This window comes from Cheilinus undulatus, linkage group 20 (assembly GCF_018320785.1).
Source record: "Cheilinus undulatus linkage group 20, ASM1832078v1, whole genome shotgun sequence".
NCBI lineage: Eukaryota > Metazoa > Chordata > Actinopteri > Labriformes > Labridae > Cheilinus > Cheilinus undulatus.
This window is the reverse complement of record NC_054884.1, coordinates 1,981,733-1,999,020: the sequence shown is the minus strand read 5'-3', so window position 1 is coordinate 1,999,020 and position 17,288 is coordinate 1,981,733. Positions and strand designations below refer to the sequence as shown.

The following is a 17,288-nucleotide window of genomic DNA, read 5'->3' as shown; positions in this document are numbered from 1 at the left end:
AACTTAACTTCTTCATGTTACACAGCCAGAACAAAAGCTTTATTTTGCATTACTTGGACCTAATTTATTTGATCTGATGCTTGCAATGTTTCATTTTAATGCAGTTGGATTCGTTACTTATGCTGCACAAGCAGAACTACACAACTATACTATACTATAATAATGCAGTTGTTTTAATATACAATTATTGTTAGATTACTCAACTTACACAACAAATTCAAGTAATAAATCAATTCATATTATAACATACATTCAGTCAAGAACACTCATACACTCATTGCAAAACAGATGTTCTAGTTTTACTCGGCAGAGAAGGCTCTGCTCTAAAGATGCTCCCTGGGTTAATCAAGCAGCTGCTTTGACTTTCCGGAGAGGGCATAACTAGAAACCCCCATATGAATAGACACATAAATGACAATGTGTATTGAAAAAATGAAATTATTTCATTCATAGTAGCATGAATCTGAATATGAGGATGCAACAAGCTTTAAGCTATAATTGAGGCGGCTGGATGGAGGAGGTGAAGCTTGTAAAGCTGCTGCAAAAAATGAATGTATTAAATCGCTAATTTGACATATTTCAAGTTTAAGAAGTACTGCAACTTCTGTAAATGGCAGCACGTCATACTGCAATTTAATCTAATTTGTGATTAATTGCCCAGCCCTATTATGGAGGTATCTAAGTCTCATGTTATGGTTGTTTGATGGCCTTGGTGCTAAAGAAAGTTTTCAGGGATCAACTTAAAGTCTTGGCATCCCTAAGTTTGGAACAGCATGCTTTATAGTTTACTTTTGTTATTTGTAATTCATTGCTCTGGTTTGTGGTGATATCAAAACGCAGACATAATGTGAATTCTGCCATCCTTAGCCTTTATGTTACAAAGACTAGAGCAGAGACTGTTGAGCAGTCTCACAAGGCCTGTAGGTCTGACTGAGTTTTGCACATGCAAGAGTGGACTGACTTTGACTGATACCAGGGTTGTTTTTTTCAGAGGAACTTTTTTGCACTAGTTTGGCCAAGCATGGATGAGGATATTTTCAGACATCAGTGAGTACATGTGATGAATTATATCACAGTATGTCTGTAGACATTTCTCAGAGACTGCCAGTCGTCCGCTGCTATCCAGCCAACCAAACACAGAACTTTAGACCACTGCTGTGTTGATGCATAGAGAAGGTGCATGTTGGCTACGTCAGTGGTTCTCAGCCTTTTCAGCCCGCGACCCCGAAAGTTAAGGTGCCAGAGACCGGGGACCCCCACTGTACAGTCATGCACACTCAAGAATAGTCATGGGCAGACAAGGCCATCCATAAGGGGGGATAAATGGGCGAGCTTTCTGGGGTCCAGCCAAACTGGGGGCCCATGGAGGTCAGCAAAATCATGGTCCACTGTAAAATTAAGTTGTGATATCCATACTTTGTATTTAACCTGAAAATCAACCCCTCTTATCAAAGAAACAAAATCATTTGTGTAGTAAATAGTCTTCATATAAATGTAAATCCTTTTTGTTAAAAAAAATAATTTAAATGGGTTTAAAATAGCAAAAATGGGTTAAAAATGGAATAAAATGGTGGAAAAGAAGGTGAAATTGGATTTTAAAAGTAGAATGGGTTAACAGTGGTAAAAAATGAGATTAAAATTGAAAAAAAAGAAAAAAGGCAAGAATTGTCAAAAATAGTGGTAAATGGGAGTTAAAGTGGCTGAAAAGGATTCAAATGGGCAAAATGGGTGGAAATTTGGTGAAATGGGATGAAAAATTGACATAAACTGGCAAAAAAAGTGTTAACTGAGAAAAAAATACACAGATATGAGCAGAAATTAGTTAAACTGGCAAAAACGGGCATATTAGATGGTGAAATGGAATGATCTTTAATTTCCACTTGTGGGACTAATAAAGGAACATCTTATCTTAAATGTGGCTAAAACAGGAAAAATTGGGTGTAAAAAGTGTTTAAATGGGGTTAAAAGTGGCATTAATGGGTCAACAAAGGCAATGTTAGGCTTAAGTGGGGATAATTGGTTTAGAAGTAGCAAAACAGGAAGAAAATGGGCAAAAATAGGTTTTTAACTGGCAGAAAGTGTTAAAATTGGTGGGTAACAATGATGAAAACAGGTTAAAATTTGGCTAAATTTGTGTACAGTGGCAACAGTGTAATTTAAAAAATACCCTTAGTGTTTTTAGGGAATCTGGAGACCCCCTATCAGAGTCTCGCGACCCCAAAGGGGGTCCCGACCCCAAGGTTGAGAACCACTGGGCTACGTTGAGGCATCTGTGTAGGGCCCAATGCCAACTTTTCTCTAATGTTTGACCATGAAAACAGATCAGCTCTGCTAAATATCAGAATTAAAATTAGGGGGAAAAACAGAGAAAAACTGGCTATTTGTAACGGTTTATGCCACATTACTGCTGATTCTGTCAATACCTCAGTTATCTGCCGCCACAGATGCTAACCTGATGCACTGGTACATCCCTAGTTAGGGCTGTCTAACTTTTAGAAACTTGATGAAGTATGACTTCAGTCTGACTAGGACGTTTTCAGGGCTTTTAGAAGTCCAGTTTTAGTCAGAAGAAATTCATGTAAACACACTGAGCATTGGCAGACTGAAGCTGACGTCTTGCTGTAACTTTTAGAGTTAGTTCAGTCTAGGTTTCAGTTTAGGTAAAATCTCTGATAAGTAAATCCAGCTGGTGCTGCCGGGCAGCATAAACTGATTTTATTGGCTCTTAAATGTTTCAGTGAGTTTACCCAGAAGTAGTCACAGTAGCTCCACTCGTCCGGTTTCAGTAGCTGCTGCTCAACGACGGCCAGTGAAGGGAACGTCACACAGTTTATCTGAGAAAAGAGAGAAGAAGACCGAGAGGCAGATTAATGGGACGGTTTTAGGGATCATAACAGATGAGGCTGTTTTGATGCTGCTGCAGATGTACAGCAGCTCTTTAAATATCTACACACTGTTTATATACACACAAACATGCACACACACACTCTTCTTCTACTCTGATATTGACGGTAGTCTGCACCCAGCTGCTCTGGAAACTCAACTCTGCAGCTCAGAGAACAAATGGAAGAAGATGGCAATTAAAATCAACTAATCAGTGTTGATTTCTCACTTTCCCCTTCATTTTGTGGAGATTCATTGCAATGATCTGTTTTTTTTCCACTTTGGCTCACAGCAGTGAGAGATGCACCAGGTTTATCATCCTGCTGCAGTTAACAGTCTGCTGCTTGCAGAGATGCTGAGTCGGCATGCTGCAGGACTCCCATCTGTGAATGCAAGACTTTAAGTACCTGGATGTGACTTCAGCAGAGGTACTGCTTTAACATATCTGTGCAAACCCAAAGACTACATCACATTTAACCAACAAAACAATGAAACCTGTAAGGAGACTTCAAAAAGTTGCATGCTAACAGAACAAGAGAAATCCTCCATGCAAGTGAGGAAAAAGTGGGAATACTGTAAGTGGACAGTAAGCTTCCACTAGTTGCTATCTGCTCACTGTCCTCAGCCTGACCCCAGTTTCCACCTTTAATTCTAAGCACTAGATCCTTAGAGTCTTGAACAGTGTCTGGTTTGCAGTGAAGAGAGCATGAATCCACTTTAAATTAAGAGGTACAGTAAAAGTTTAAAACGGGACTGAGCCTTGATGAGCAGAGCGATATGGTGGCATGCCAAGGCCATCAACAGAAGCCACGGCGCCTACTAGAGGTGGATGATTGCAGTACAGTTAGACAGAGATTTGGCCTGGATCTTAGGCCTTTATTGATACTGACAGTTCTGACTTTAATCATTCAATCAGCTAATCCTGCACATTGTTAAAGCTTTTAGAAATAAAACCATCATGATGCAGATTTGTTAAAAGCAGAAGTCAGGTTTTGAACCCCAAAGTTTTGCAGAGCCTTGTGTTGAGAGTAACCAGTCTAGGTCATCTGAGGTCAGGAGAGAACATGCTAGAAGCTGTGTCTGTTTCTGTTGGACCACCCTCGTCCTCTCCAGAGGGATTGTGGGTACATTTAAAGCTCTGTTAGCTGTCAGTCTTTAGGCCTCAGCAGAATCCACTTCCTCAAACAAATGATGAGTTTCATAATCCAGGATACGGTTCAGTGAGAGGTAGTTTTTGTCCTTTTCAATGTTTTTATATCAGCTCATCAGAGCCATACTGGTGGACTTACTCTGAAAGGTTTGGACCCAGACAGAGCTTTCTCTCTCTCTGCAGGTTTTAGAGAGAAACAGTCCGTCATCTCTGCAGGATTTGACCTCCTGATGTTAATGAATGAACATAAGAGAAGATAAAGCTCCTTCTGTTTGTTCTGTAGCTCTCTGTTTCTTATTCTTCATCCTGAAGACAGAACTTCTACATTTTTTTTTTTTTCAGATGTGTAATAATTCCTTCAGTTTTAGAAATCTCTTTAATGCCATCTTAGCCCGTTGTTTATTTGGTGTCAGACTTGCAGCCTGCTGTTTCATTCAGCTCTCACCAATGTCTGGAGCCTGGTTTATGCTTTTGAGACGAGTCTGTGTGATCTAGGCAGTTTTTAGCACTACATACATTTACAATGGTGAGACCAAGTACATGTGTCAGTCAGTATGTCTTTGGTAGGAACATGCCAGCAGAGCAGAGCATTGTCCAGATAGCAAAACAGTTATAAAATGCTCAGCTGTAATAAAACCAGTGCAGATAAACCACATAAGGTAATCCATGCCTTTCAAGAAGTTACATAGTTTAGAAAGGCTCACACCTCCCTATAGAAGGCCTCACAGCTGACGATGCTTGGACAGAAACCAAGCCATGAGGTCAAAGGAGCTGCAGAGCTCAGAGACAGGATTGTTGACAGGCACAGATCTGGGGAAGACTGCAGAAATATTTCTGCTGCTGTGAAGGTTCCCAAGAGCACAGCGGCCTCCAGGATTCTCACATGGAAGAAGTTTGGACCAACCAGGACTCTTCTAGAGCTGGTCGCCCGCCAAACTGAGCAATCAGAGGTGAAGGGCCTTAGTGAGAGAGGAGACCAAGAACCTGATGGTCACTCTGACTGAGCTCCACAGATCCTGAGTGGAGATGGGACACAGTTCAAGAAGGACAGCTCTCCACTGATCTGGGCTTTATGGCAGAGTGGAGATGAAGACTCTCCTGAGTGAAAAACACCTGAAAACCCACTCTGAGTTTGCAAAAAACACCTGAAGGACTCTGAGACTGAACAGACTGAACTGTTTGGCCTCAATTCAAAACATTTTATCTAAAGGAAACCAGGCACTGCTCATCACCTGGCAAATACCATCCCAACAGTGAAGCATGGTGGTGGCAGCATCGTGCTCTTGGGATGTTTTTAGCAGCAGGGACTGGGGCTGAGCGGGGCACTCAGGATCTCAGACTAGGCTGAACGTCAGCCTTCCAACATGGCAATGACTCTGTGAATGTTCTGGAGTGGCCTAGCCAGAGCCCTGATGTGAACCCTGTCCAACATGGCTGTCCATCGACAGTCCTCATCCAACCTGACTGGGCTTGAGAGGATTTACAAAGAAGAATGGAAAATCCCCAATCCAGGTGCCAAAGGAGCTTCAACTAAGTACTGAGAAAAGGGCCTGAACACTTATGTTAATGTGATATTTCAGGTTTTATTTTCAAGAAATTGAAAGATTCTGTTTTCACTAAGTCATGATGGTGTACTGAGTGTAGATTAATGATAATAAAATGTTTTTTGGACTGTAGCATCAGGCTGAAACCCAACCCCCACTAATATGTTGTGCTGTCACTTGAAGCAGACGCTATCAGCTAAATCTGCTCACCTCTCTCATGCTTCCTTCAGTCACCACGTGCTTATAGCTGCATCACTCTGGTTGCCATGGCAGCAGAGATCAAGCTTGTTTTACATTTACAGTCAGGAAATAAAAGTCAGAGAGTGAGCAGCACCTTCACTGTTTACTGAGAGACGACAGGAAGCAACGAGCCGACAACACAACCCATGTGGATGCTGGAGGGGCTGACGTCAGCGACAGTGTGTGTGTAGATGTGTGTGTGTAGGTGAGGGTGTGTTGTGTTTGGGGTGTGTAGACGTGTTTATGTAGGTGTGAGTGGCAGCAACAACAAAACTAGCAGTGTGTTCCTCTAATAAATATGCTGAGGGTGTAAACAGACGGGCATTTTGTTTTTGTTGTCCTGGTTGTCCACATGTTTTTTAGGTGGTATATTATACTCTTTCACCAGAGTTAAAACCCTCTGGTCTAAATCACTGGTTTTCACCTGGTGGGTCTCAGAGCCGTGCTTTAGTGGCCTGGGAAAAATACTGTTGTCTACGGTGTATGTAGGCCTTAAGCGGACGTACAGCCATGTGCTTTATTTTCTCTGTTTTGCTTTGATATCATGTACATCTTGGTTGGTTTCTGGAGATGATCAATGACTTATCTTATTATTTAGGAATACCAAAGCTGGTTTTCCTACCATAATGTGTTAATCTCTCAAAACCTCTAGAAAACAACCTAAATGTTTGCAGGTCTTCCCAGGGTTTCAGTAATAAAGTAATCGGATGTCTTGTTGTTTCTTAGGTCTCAACTTCAAAATATTGATTAAATGAATTTAAACATTCAAATACAGAGCAGACATAAAGTATATGTCTGCTCTGTATAAGTTTAAAAGATCATATAGCACCAGTGGAGGACTTTAACCCTGTATAAACCTGCTCTAGGAGGTCAATGATTGCTTTATTCCTCTGCTGAGAGGACTAAAATGAGTTCAGCTGTGCATTACTATGGACACCCATCACTCTAAAGCAGCCTTACTCAACCCTGCTCAACCAAAGAGCCAAATTGTTGAAAAATACCTTTGCAAGAGCCACAATCTAAGTGGTGAAAAGTGGCAAAAATGTGAAAAAGGGGCAATGAAAATAAGTTAAAGGGGAAAAATTGTCAAAAAGCAGCAAAAAAGGGGGCAAACTTGGCATAAAATTGCAGGTACTGGGTGAAAAGTGACAAAATTAAGAGGATAAAAGTGGCAAAAACGGTCAAAAAGTGGTAAGAACGTGACCAAAAGTGAGTGAAAAGTGAATGAAATGGGCAAAAGGCAGCAAGGAGTGGCAAAAATTTGGGGGGAAATGTGGCATTTAATGGCTAAAGACAGGTTAAATGGGTGAAAAGTGGCAAAAAGTGGGAAAAATACAAATAGTATAAAGCAGCATAAAACTGTCACTAACTGGGCAAAAAGTGGCAAAAAGAAGTGACAAACGTGGGCTTAAAGTAGCAAAAAATGGATTAAAAATGGCAAAAAATTGCAAATAAGGGCAATTGAAGATACAGACAAATTTAAAAGTCGACAATTAAAGCCAACTGTATAAGCGTGGGAAACAAACTGATTAATTTGACTTGCAATGGATAATTTCTGAGGTCAAAGTTTCCCTTTATTTAAGATTTTCTGGGGGAATAATATTTAAAATTAATAGGGATGCACGATAGTATCGGTAGTATATCGGTATCGGCCGATAATAGCTTAAAAAGTTTATTATCGGTATCATAGCCGATGTGTATGGCCGATAATGTGACGTCATAATTAAGCGCACGCGATGACGCCGGACGTGCGCCAACAACAATAAACATGTCAGCTGTGTGGGAGAGGTCTGAGGAGTGGGAACAAGCCAGCAAAGCAGCTGTTTGCATCGCTTGTAAAGTACATCAGATGCGTGGAGGAGCTTGACAACATGCCTTTAACACCACCAGTTTAATTTTGCATCTAAAAAACCGCCAACCTGATGACTACAAGGACTATAAAGAATGAAGAGCTTCGTGCCAGGGAAAACTCTGCAGCAGCCTCTACTTAAGTCATTCAACAAAGCTAAAAAATACAGCAGTGACCACCCAAAGGTAAGGAGCTGAACAGGAAAATCATTGAATTTATAGCTCTTGATAATCAGCCTTTCAGCGTGGTGGCGCTTATAGCCTTACCTGAACTGCAAAACTAAGTTTCCAGTCACATAGAGAAGCTCCTCGTTAAAGCTAAACATATCAGCTTCACCACGGATATATGGACAAGTGTCCGTCCTGTTAGCACGTTTAGCCTCACTGCCTCCGTGGATAAATGAGGATTTCACTCTTAAAAAGCCTGTCCTATACTCACAGGAGTGCTCACTCAGCAGCCGCAGTTGCAGCCGCTTTTGATAACATGTTTGGGACATTCAAAATAGAGATAAAAAGAACGTGCACGTCGCCCTACGTGAAATGCGTGAAACATGGCAAAAGCAATGACGTACTTCTGTGTGCAGTCTCCCGTGCACACTCTAAGGTGCACGAAGGTGTGTCCAGCATTGGAGATGTTTTGTCACTGTGTTGTTACAGAGCTGTTTACAGTGAAATGCCCAGCAAACTTGGTTGCTTAGTCAGTTTGTGCTGTTTAGGCAGAATCAGGAGAACTACTTTAGTTTAAGTTTTATTTCTGTTCATCTTGAGTCTCAGAAATTTAGAATCATAATACCGCTCTGAACTATAGCTAGATTTTTTGCATTTAAGAATCTGTGTTGTTGTTGTTATTTAAAGCCCTGTGTCAGGAGTGTCTCAGGGAGCCATCCTGCAGACTGGCTGAGTAATAAGGAGAATCAGTCTAAATGTATAAGCTATTTCTTCTTTGCACTGTGGAGCTCCGAGTAAGCAGGTTATTTTGCTTTGTACTGTTAAAAATACATGTAAGCATGTAATACACATGTAACCCAAAGGCATTACTGTAAGACTGTCATTAGTGTATGGCTGTATTTGAAAAAAAAAAACAAAAAAACAATATATCCTTCAGTTCTGATAAAAATCAAATGTTTTGTAAGTTTGTACAAAAATAGACTACCAATATTTAAAAAAAAATTGTAGTCCATGATAGAATTGGTGTTTTTAACAGTGGAAAAATGCAATTAAATATTGTATGAGCCAAAATTTGTTTCAAAATACCAGCATATTGGATATCGGCAAAAATCCAATTCGTGCATCCCTACAAATTAAGACATAAAAGAGCCAAAAATCATCACAAAAAACCACATGTGGCTCCAGAGCCAGGCATCGAGTATCACTGCTCCAAAGAAACATGGCTGCTGGAACATTCGGTCCAGCTATACGCTCTCTGTTTGTTCATGTTTCCCCGTTAAGGATTGGGCATTATCAAGTTTTTAACACTGTTCAAACTTCCCCACATTTCCCAACAAAAAACATTTTTACTGCCATGTGATTTTAAATCACTTTATAAAAGTCAGACCAAACGCTGGCCAATGTGCACAGCTTGCACTACTTCACTCATTTCATTTTAGAAAATGCCTCTTTTACCAAATCCAACACCATTGAGGACACTCAGCAGTAGGGATTGGTACCGAATTCTGTACTTCTATAACCTGACACAGATGGATTTGTTTCACACATCCATCTGGAAAACCTTCAGTACTAAGCGTTTGGGAAAAGGCAGAGGATTTGAAAAAAACTCAGACTGTGATTGGATGGACAGTCTGTCTGTCACATCTTTACGGGCCAATCAGAGCAACAAAACACGTGACACAGCCGCTATCAAGGAGTGTGTGCGCAGCTACTGAGGAATAACGTGAACCATGGCAACTGTAGACATGTCAGTACACGACTTTTTGAAAACTAAACAACCCACTGCTGTTCTTTGTTCTTCTTTTAACAAAAAAATGTTGTCAAGTTCTGATAAAACTGGTGCTTTAGCAGCATCCATGCTAATCTCCCATAATTGCACCTACCTCTTGTTGCTGCTTGTTTACATCACGACTCCACCGCGCCTGAAAGTACTACCCCTTGTCGCTGATTAGCCCTGTCACTTTCTAACCAGGCCAAAACGGTTCAGACAGGAGCTTTGCAAGATGGATATGCCAGTGAAAAATAAGGAAACTGGCATATCCATCTGCTTCGCAAGGTTAGTACTTTTATAGATACCGACCGAATTCCATTGGTACTCCCGAGTATCGATTCACGTAAAATCAATTGGTGCCATGTTTCAGAACCTAAACGCATCCTTGTGGCTGCAAGACAGTGGAAGAGTAGTCTATTTTCCATGCTGGACTTGAATGCAGCATTGCACGCACGTGAGTGATGACGTTGGAAGCAGCTAAAAGAATCAACGAAACAAGCATGGCTGATAGGAAGAGGTCAAAGGTAGCGCTCCACTTTTAAAATACGATGCAGGTTATGCTGCAATATTTGTAACGTGAAGTTCAAGGTTTACCACGGCACCCATCCCCACTCAGCAGTTATGGTAGGGTCACATATGAGGTGACGTGGACCTGACATACTGTATATGTGAGACTTCTTGGAAAAACAGAGTATTTTTGGGAAATACTTATTTGCAGTACTAATGAATCAAAATATCTCTAATTCACATTTTTGTCAATCAATTATTAACTGTAATTAAAGCAAAGGAGAAGGTTCATATGATGCAATAAATGATTTAACTGAAGATCTTTATGGCAAATAATAACATTGATAGAGGACGTCCTGCACACCAGACAGCAGCTGCATGCTCAGCAGACACACTATTCTAAAGAGACGATGATATAGACAGCAGGGGGTTTCTAGAGAGATGGAGAGAGGACTTTGTATTTTCTTTAATTTGATTTTAACAAGTTACAAAGATTTTAGAAGAACTCTCCTATCTGTGCACAGCTCCACTATGACCTCTCATCCTAATGGAGCCAGTCCTGTCCATAATTCTGACCAGTTTCTGTCACAGTCAGGTCTTAAAGGAAATGTGAAAGAATTCTGCCTTGTGTAAAAAGGTTTCTTCCCCTGAGTGAGACACAAACAGCAGCTCTCTGGATAAAAAAACACTCTCATCCTGCGTAATGGAAAGTCTGCTACGCTGGTGTTAATCTCCTGACTGATTTAACCCTTCATTATTATGGTGATAACTAACTAATATCAAACGATTTTATCTGCATACGATTTAGTTTTCTTCAGAACTGAACATTTAATTCTAAGGGTGTCCTAGGACACGGGAGGCCTGCGTGTTTGGTTGAGGAACAGCGCTAAAGCTCTAAAATCAGGCAGAGATGGCCCAGTCCATGGTGCAAGCAGGGACGACTGTAGGAGCTCCAACAAGTTCAAGAGTCTCAGTTTCATTCAGCAGAAGAAGAGCTTGGAACTCTGTGAGCTGATCAGATATCATAGAAATGGGTTCATGTCTAACTATGGTGGGTCATCAGGACTTACAAATTTATCATTAGTGGATGCTACGTGTGATGACGTCGGTGCATGACATATCCGCTGATGTTATTTTGCTATTCACATGAATAAAGCAAGTTGCATGCAGGTCAGCTGCTAATGTTGCTTTTGGGAAAACTTGTATTTTTATTTTAAAATGCTGGAGTTTGGTTCTTAAAACTGTATTCAGGAAGTACCAGCAAAAAATAAAGACCTAAGGTCGTCTGCAGCCGTAGTGCAGAGACACTGGATGGATAGAAACACGTTCGTCTTTGCAGGCAACAGCACTGCCCCTTTCCTGCTTGTGGCTCCTTCACTTAAATGAAAAACAATAGTAAACCCTGGCATAAGTTAAGCTGGGAGGCCATGGATGCTGTTACCAGGTGAGTGGTGGAGCTAATTATTCTGAATGGACCGTCAGATTTGGTCTTTTCAGTCTAGACTGATGATCAACTAGAGTGGGTTGAATATTATTTTACAATTTGTGTGTCAATCCATATTCCAGATACCCAAATAACCACAAAATCACTGACCAAGAGTGTTTTCAATAATATAATCATCTTCAAATATGTTTTTATTTGAGTTTTATACTCTTAACTGATGCATCAAACATACATCTGGAGAATAAAATCCCACTTGTGCACTCCAATGCTTTTTCCATCATCATCACCCTAATCTCGTAGTTAAAAACACTTCATGTCCCTCTGCTTGGCTTAAATCTGGTCCTCCTGAGCTGCCGTAGTGAGAGCACTGAGTTCAGCGTTAGTTAAGAGTTGCAGATAGTTGTTCCACTCACCGTGACCGTGGTCTCCTTGTTCTGCTTCCTGGTGGGCGACGTTGATCCCGGGCTCTGTGAGGAGAAGAAGAAGGACGCTCCGTCAAACCCGCCGTCCTCTGTGTCAGACATGACTGCTGCACACACACACACACACACACTCACACACACCAACACAACGACACACAGTTGTTTTCCCGGCGAGCGCTGTGAGCGTCTGTCTGCTGGTCGCTCTGATTCTGTTACAGCCGCCGCTGCTGCTGCTGTGTTTAAATGTGTGTGTTGGTGTGTTGCTGTGCAGAGTAGGGAGGATAGTTCTGCAGAGAGAGATGCATGGCTGCCTCTCTCTCTCCCTGTTTGAGCATGCAACTTCTAACACTTTGGATCAGAATAAAGCAGGAACACTTCGCAGTATGATCGACAAAGATTGGCAGAGTTTCTGAGTAGTGGACAGCAAATGAACAGGAAAGGATTACGGCCATGTTTACAGGACAGAACACGGAAAACTGAATCATCCTGAGATTTTGTAAAAAAAGAAAAACTGTAGTACACATGCCAGGCAAATAGTTGGCAGTGTGACTTTGTGCTAAAACAACATGTGCATGCTCACATTGTCTTCCTCTAACGGAGTAATGAGGTGTAAGGTACAAAAATGGCTGAAACTTGAAGTTTTTGTAGACTTTCATGGTTAACTAAATGTAAGTAACTTATACATTCATTCACTGGTATAAAAAGGACTGTTTTACTATCTTCATGTAAGCTCAAGACTGGCAGTTAATAACCCACTCATTCCATGGTTAACCAGCAGTTATTACCTCATTTATTCCATGGTTAACCAGCAGTTACTGCCTCATTTATTCCATGGTTAACCAGCAGTTATTACCTCATTTATTCCATGGTTAACCAGCAGTTATTACCTCATTTATTCCATGGTTAACCAGCAGTTATTGCCTCATTTATTCCATGGTTAACCAGCAGTTATTACCTCATTTATTCCATGGTTAACCAGCAGTTACTGCCTCATTTATTCCATGGTTAACCAGCAGTTACTGCCTCATTTATTCCATGGTTAACCAGCAGTTACTGCCTCATTTATTCCATGGTTAACCAGCAGTTATTACCTCATTTATTCCATGGTTAACCAGCAGTTACTGCCTCATTTATTCCATGGTTAACCAGCAGTTACTGCCTCATTTATTCCATGGTTAACCAGCAGTTATTACCTCATTTATTCCATGGTTAACCAGCAGTTACTGCCTCATTTATTCCATGGTTAACCAGCAGTTACTGCCTCATTTATTCCATGGTTAACCAGCAGTTATTAACTCATTTATTCCATGGTTAACCAGCAATTAATGCCTCATTTATTCCATGGTTAACCAGCAGTTATTAACTCATTTATTCCATGGTTAACCAGCAGTTACTGCCTCATTTATTCCATGGTTAACCAGCAGTTAATGCCTCATTTATTCCATGGTTAACCAGCAGTTATTGCCTCATTTATTCCATGGTTAACCAGCAGTTATTGCCTCATTTATTCCATGGTTAACCAGCAGTTAATGCCTCATTTATTCCATGGTTAACCAGCAGTTATTAACTCATTTATTCCATGGTTAACCAGCAGTTATTGCCTCATTTATTCCATGGTTAACGAGCAGTTATTACCTCATTTATTCCATGGTTAACCAGCAGTTAATGCCTCATTTATTCCATGGTTAACCAGCAGTTATTAACTCATTTATTCCATGGTTAACCAGCAGTTATTGCCTCATTTATTCCATGGTTAACCAGCAGTTATAACCTCATTTATTCCATGGTTAACCAGCAGTTATTGCCTCATTTATTCCATGGTTAACAAGCAGTTATTGCCTCATTTCCTCGATGGTTAACCAGCAGTTATTACCTCATTTATTCCATGGTTAACCAGCAGTTATTGCCTCATTTCCTCGATGGTTAACCAGCAGTTATTACCTCATTTATTCCATGGTTAACCAGCAGTTATTACCTCATTTATTCCATGGTTAACCAGCAGTTATTGCCTCATTTATTCCATGGTTAACCAGCAGTTATTACCTCATTTATTCCATGGTTAACCAGCAGTTATTACCTCATTTATTCCATGGTTAACCAGCAGTTATTAACTCATTTATTCCATGGTTAACCAGCAGTTATTACCTCATTTATTCCATGGTTAACGAGCAGTTATTACCTCATTTATTCCATGGTTAACCAGCAGTTATTGCCTCATTTCCTCGATGGTTAACCAGCAGTTATTGCCTCATTTCCTCGATGGTTAACCAGCAGTTATTGCCTCATTTCCTCGATGGTTAACCAGCAGTTATTGCCTCATTTCCTCGATGGTTAACCAGCAGTTACTGCCTCATTTATTCCATGGTTAACCAGCAGTTATTGCCTCATTTATTCCATGGTTAACCAGCAGTTATTAACTCATTTATTCCATGGTTAACCAGCAGTTATTGCCTCATTTATTCCTTGGTTAACCAGCAGTTATTACCTCATTTATTCCATGGTTAACCAGCAGTTATTACCTCATTTATTCCATGGTTAACCAGCAGTTATTACCTCATTTATTCCTTGGTTAACCAGCAGTTATTACCTAATTTATTCCTTGGTTAACCAGCAGTTATTGCCTCATTTCCTCGATGGTTAACCAGCAGTTATTACCTCATTTATTCCTTGGTTAACCAGCAGTTATTGCCTCATTTATTCCTTGGTTAACCAGCAGTTATTGCCTCATTTCCTCGATGGTTAACCAGCAGTTATTACCTCATTTATTCCTTGGTTAACCAGCAGTTATTGCCTCATTTATTCCATGGTTAACCAGCAGTTATTACCTCATTTATTCCATGGTTAACCAGCAGTTATTACCTCATTTATTCCATGGTTAACCAGCAGTTATTACCTCATTTATTCCATGGTTAACCAGCAGTTATTAACTCATTTATTCCATGGTTAACCAGCAGTTATTGCCTCATTTCCTCGATGGTTAACCAGCAGTTATTGCCTCATTTATTCCTTGGTTAACCAGCAGTTATTACCTCATCTATTCCTTGGTTAACCAGCAGTTATTAACTCATTTATTCCATGGTTAACCAGCAGTTATTGCCTCATTTATTCCTTGGTTAACCAGCAGTTATTACCTCATTTATTCCTTGGTTAACCAGCAGTTACTGACTCATTTATTCCATGGTTAACCAGCAGTTATTACCTCATTTATTCCTTGGTTAACCAGCAGTTACTGACTCATTTATTCCATGGTTAACCAGCAGTTATTGCCTCATTTATTCCATGGTTAACCAGCAGTTATTACCTCATTTATTCCATGGTTAACCAGCAGTTATTGCCTCATTTATTCCTTGGTTAACCAGCAGTTATTACCTCATCTATTCCTTGGTTAACCAGCAGTTATTAACTCATTTATTCCATGGTTAACCAGCAGTTATTGCCTCATTTATTCCTTGGTTAACCAGCAGTTATTACCTCATTTATTCCTTGGTTAACCAGCAGTTACTGACTCATTTATTCCATGGTTAACCAGCAGTCATTGCCTCATTTATTCCTTGGTTAACCAGCAGTTATTACCTCATTTATTCCTTGGTTAACCAGCAGTTATTACCTCATTTATTCCATGGTTAACCAGCAGTCATTGCCTCATTTATTCCTTGGTTAACAGCAGTTATTACCTCATTTATTCCATGGTTAACCAGCAGTTATTGCCTCATTTATTCCATGGTTAACCAGCAGTTATTGCCTCATTTATTCCTTGGTTAACCAGCAGTTATAGCCTCATTTATTCCTTGGTTAACCAGCAGTTATAGCCTCATTTATTCCTTGGTTAACCAGCAGTTATAGCCTCATTTATTCCATTGTTAACCAGCAGTTATTGCCTCATTTATTCCATGGTTAACCAGCAGTTATAGCCTCATTTATTCCTTGGTTAACCAGCAGTTATTACCTCATTTATTCCTTGGTTAACCAGCAGTTATTACCTCATTTATTCCTTGGTTAACCAGCAGTTATTACCTCATTTATTCCTTGGTTAACCAGCAGTTATTACCTCATTTATTCCTTGGTTAACCAGCAGTTATTACCTCATTTATTCCTTGGTTAACCAGCAGTTATTACCTCATTTATTCCTTGGTTAACCAGCAGTTATTGCCTCATTTATTCCATTGTTAACCAGCAGTTATTAACTCATTTATTCCATGGTTAACCAGCAGTTATTAACTCATTTATTCCATGGTTAACCAGCAGTTATTGCCTCATTTCCCCGATGGTTAACCAGCAGTTATTACCTCATTTATTCCATGGTTAACCAGCAGTTATTAACTCATTTATTCCATTGTTAACCAGCAGTTATAGCCTCATTTATTCCTTGGTTAACCAGCAGTTATTGCCTCATTTATTCCATTGTTAACCAGCAGTTATTGCCTCATTTATTCCATGGTTAACGAGCAGTTATTACCTCATTTATTCCATGGTTAACCAGCAGTTACTGACTCATTTATTCCATGGTTAACCAGCAGTTATTACCTCATTTATTCCATGGTTAACCAGCAGTTACTGCCTCATTTATTCCATGGTTAACCAGCAGTTATTAACTCATTTATTCCATGGTTAACCAGCAGTTATTACCTCATTTATTCCATGGTTAACCAGCAGTTACTGCCTCATTTATTCCATGGTTAACCAGCAGTTATTAACTCATTTATTCCATGGTTAACCAGCAGTTACTGCCTCATTTATTCCATGGTTAACCAGCAGTTATTACCTCATTTATTCCTTGGTTAACCAGCAGTTACTGCCTCATTTATTCCATGGTTAACCAGCAGTTATTGCCTCATTTCCCCGATGGTTAACCAGCAGTTATTACCTCATTTATTCCATGGTTAACCAGCAGTTATTGCCTCATTTATTCCATGGTTAACCAGCAGTTACTGACTCATTTATTCCATGGTTAACCAGCAGTTACTGACTCATTTATTCCATGGTTAACCAGCAGTTACTGACTCATTTATTCCATGGTTAACCAGCAGTTACTGCCTCATTTATTCCATGGTTAACCAGCAGTTATTGCCTCATTTCCCCGATGGTTAACCAGCAGTTATTAACTCATTTATTCCATGGTTAACCAGCAGTTATTAACTCATTTATTCCATGGTTAACCAGCAGTTATTACCTCATTTATTCCATGGTTAACCAGCAGTTACTGCCTCATTTATTCCATGGTTAACCAGCAGTTACTGCCTCATTTATTCCATGGTTAACCAGCAGTTATTGCCTCATTTATTCCATGGTTAACCAGCAGTTATTGCCTCAT

At 40.1% G+C, this 17,288-nt stretch overlaps 1 protein-coding gene across 1 annotated transcript in view; it reads right to left on the bottom strand.

Moving 5' to 3' along the window:
• The window catches only part of LOC121527842 (growth arrest-specific protein 7-like), a 117,380-nt gene that overhangs the window by 26,592 nt on the left and 73,500 nt on the right, over positions 1–17,288 (bottom strand). Inside the window, exons 5-6 of the mRNA XM_041814852.1 lie at positions 11,969–12,022; positions 2,748–2,834 (exon numbers count right to left, since the gene is read on the bottom strand). Of these exons, the coding sequence (XP_041670786.1) occupies positions 2,748–2,834; positions 11,969–12,022 (141 nt within the window). The remainder of the gene's footprint in view (positions 1–2,747; positions 2,835–11,968; positions 12,023–17,288) is intronic.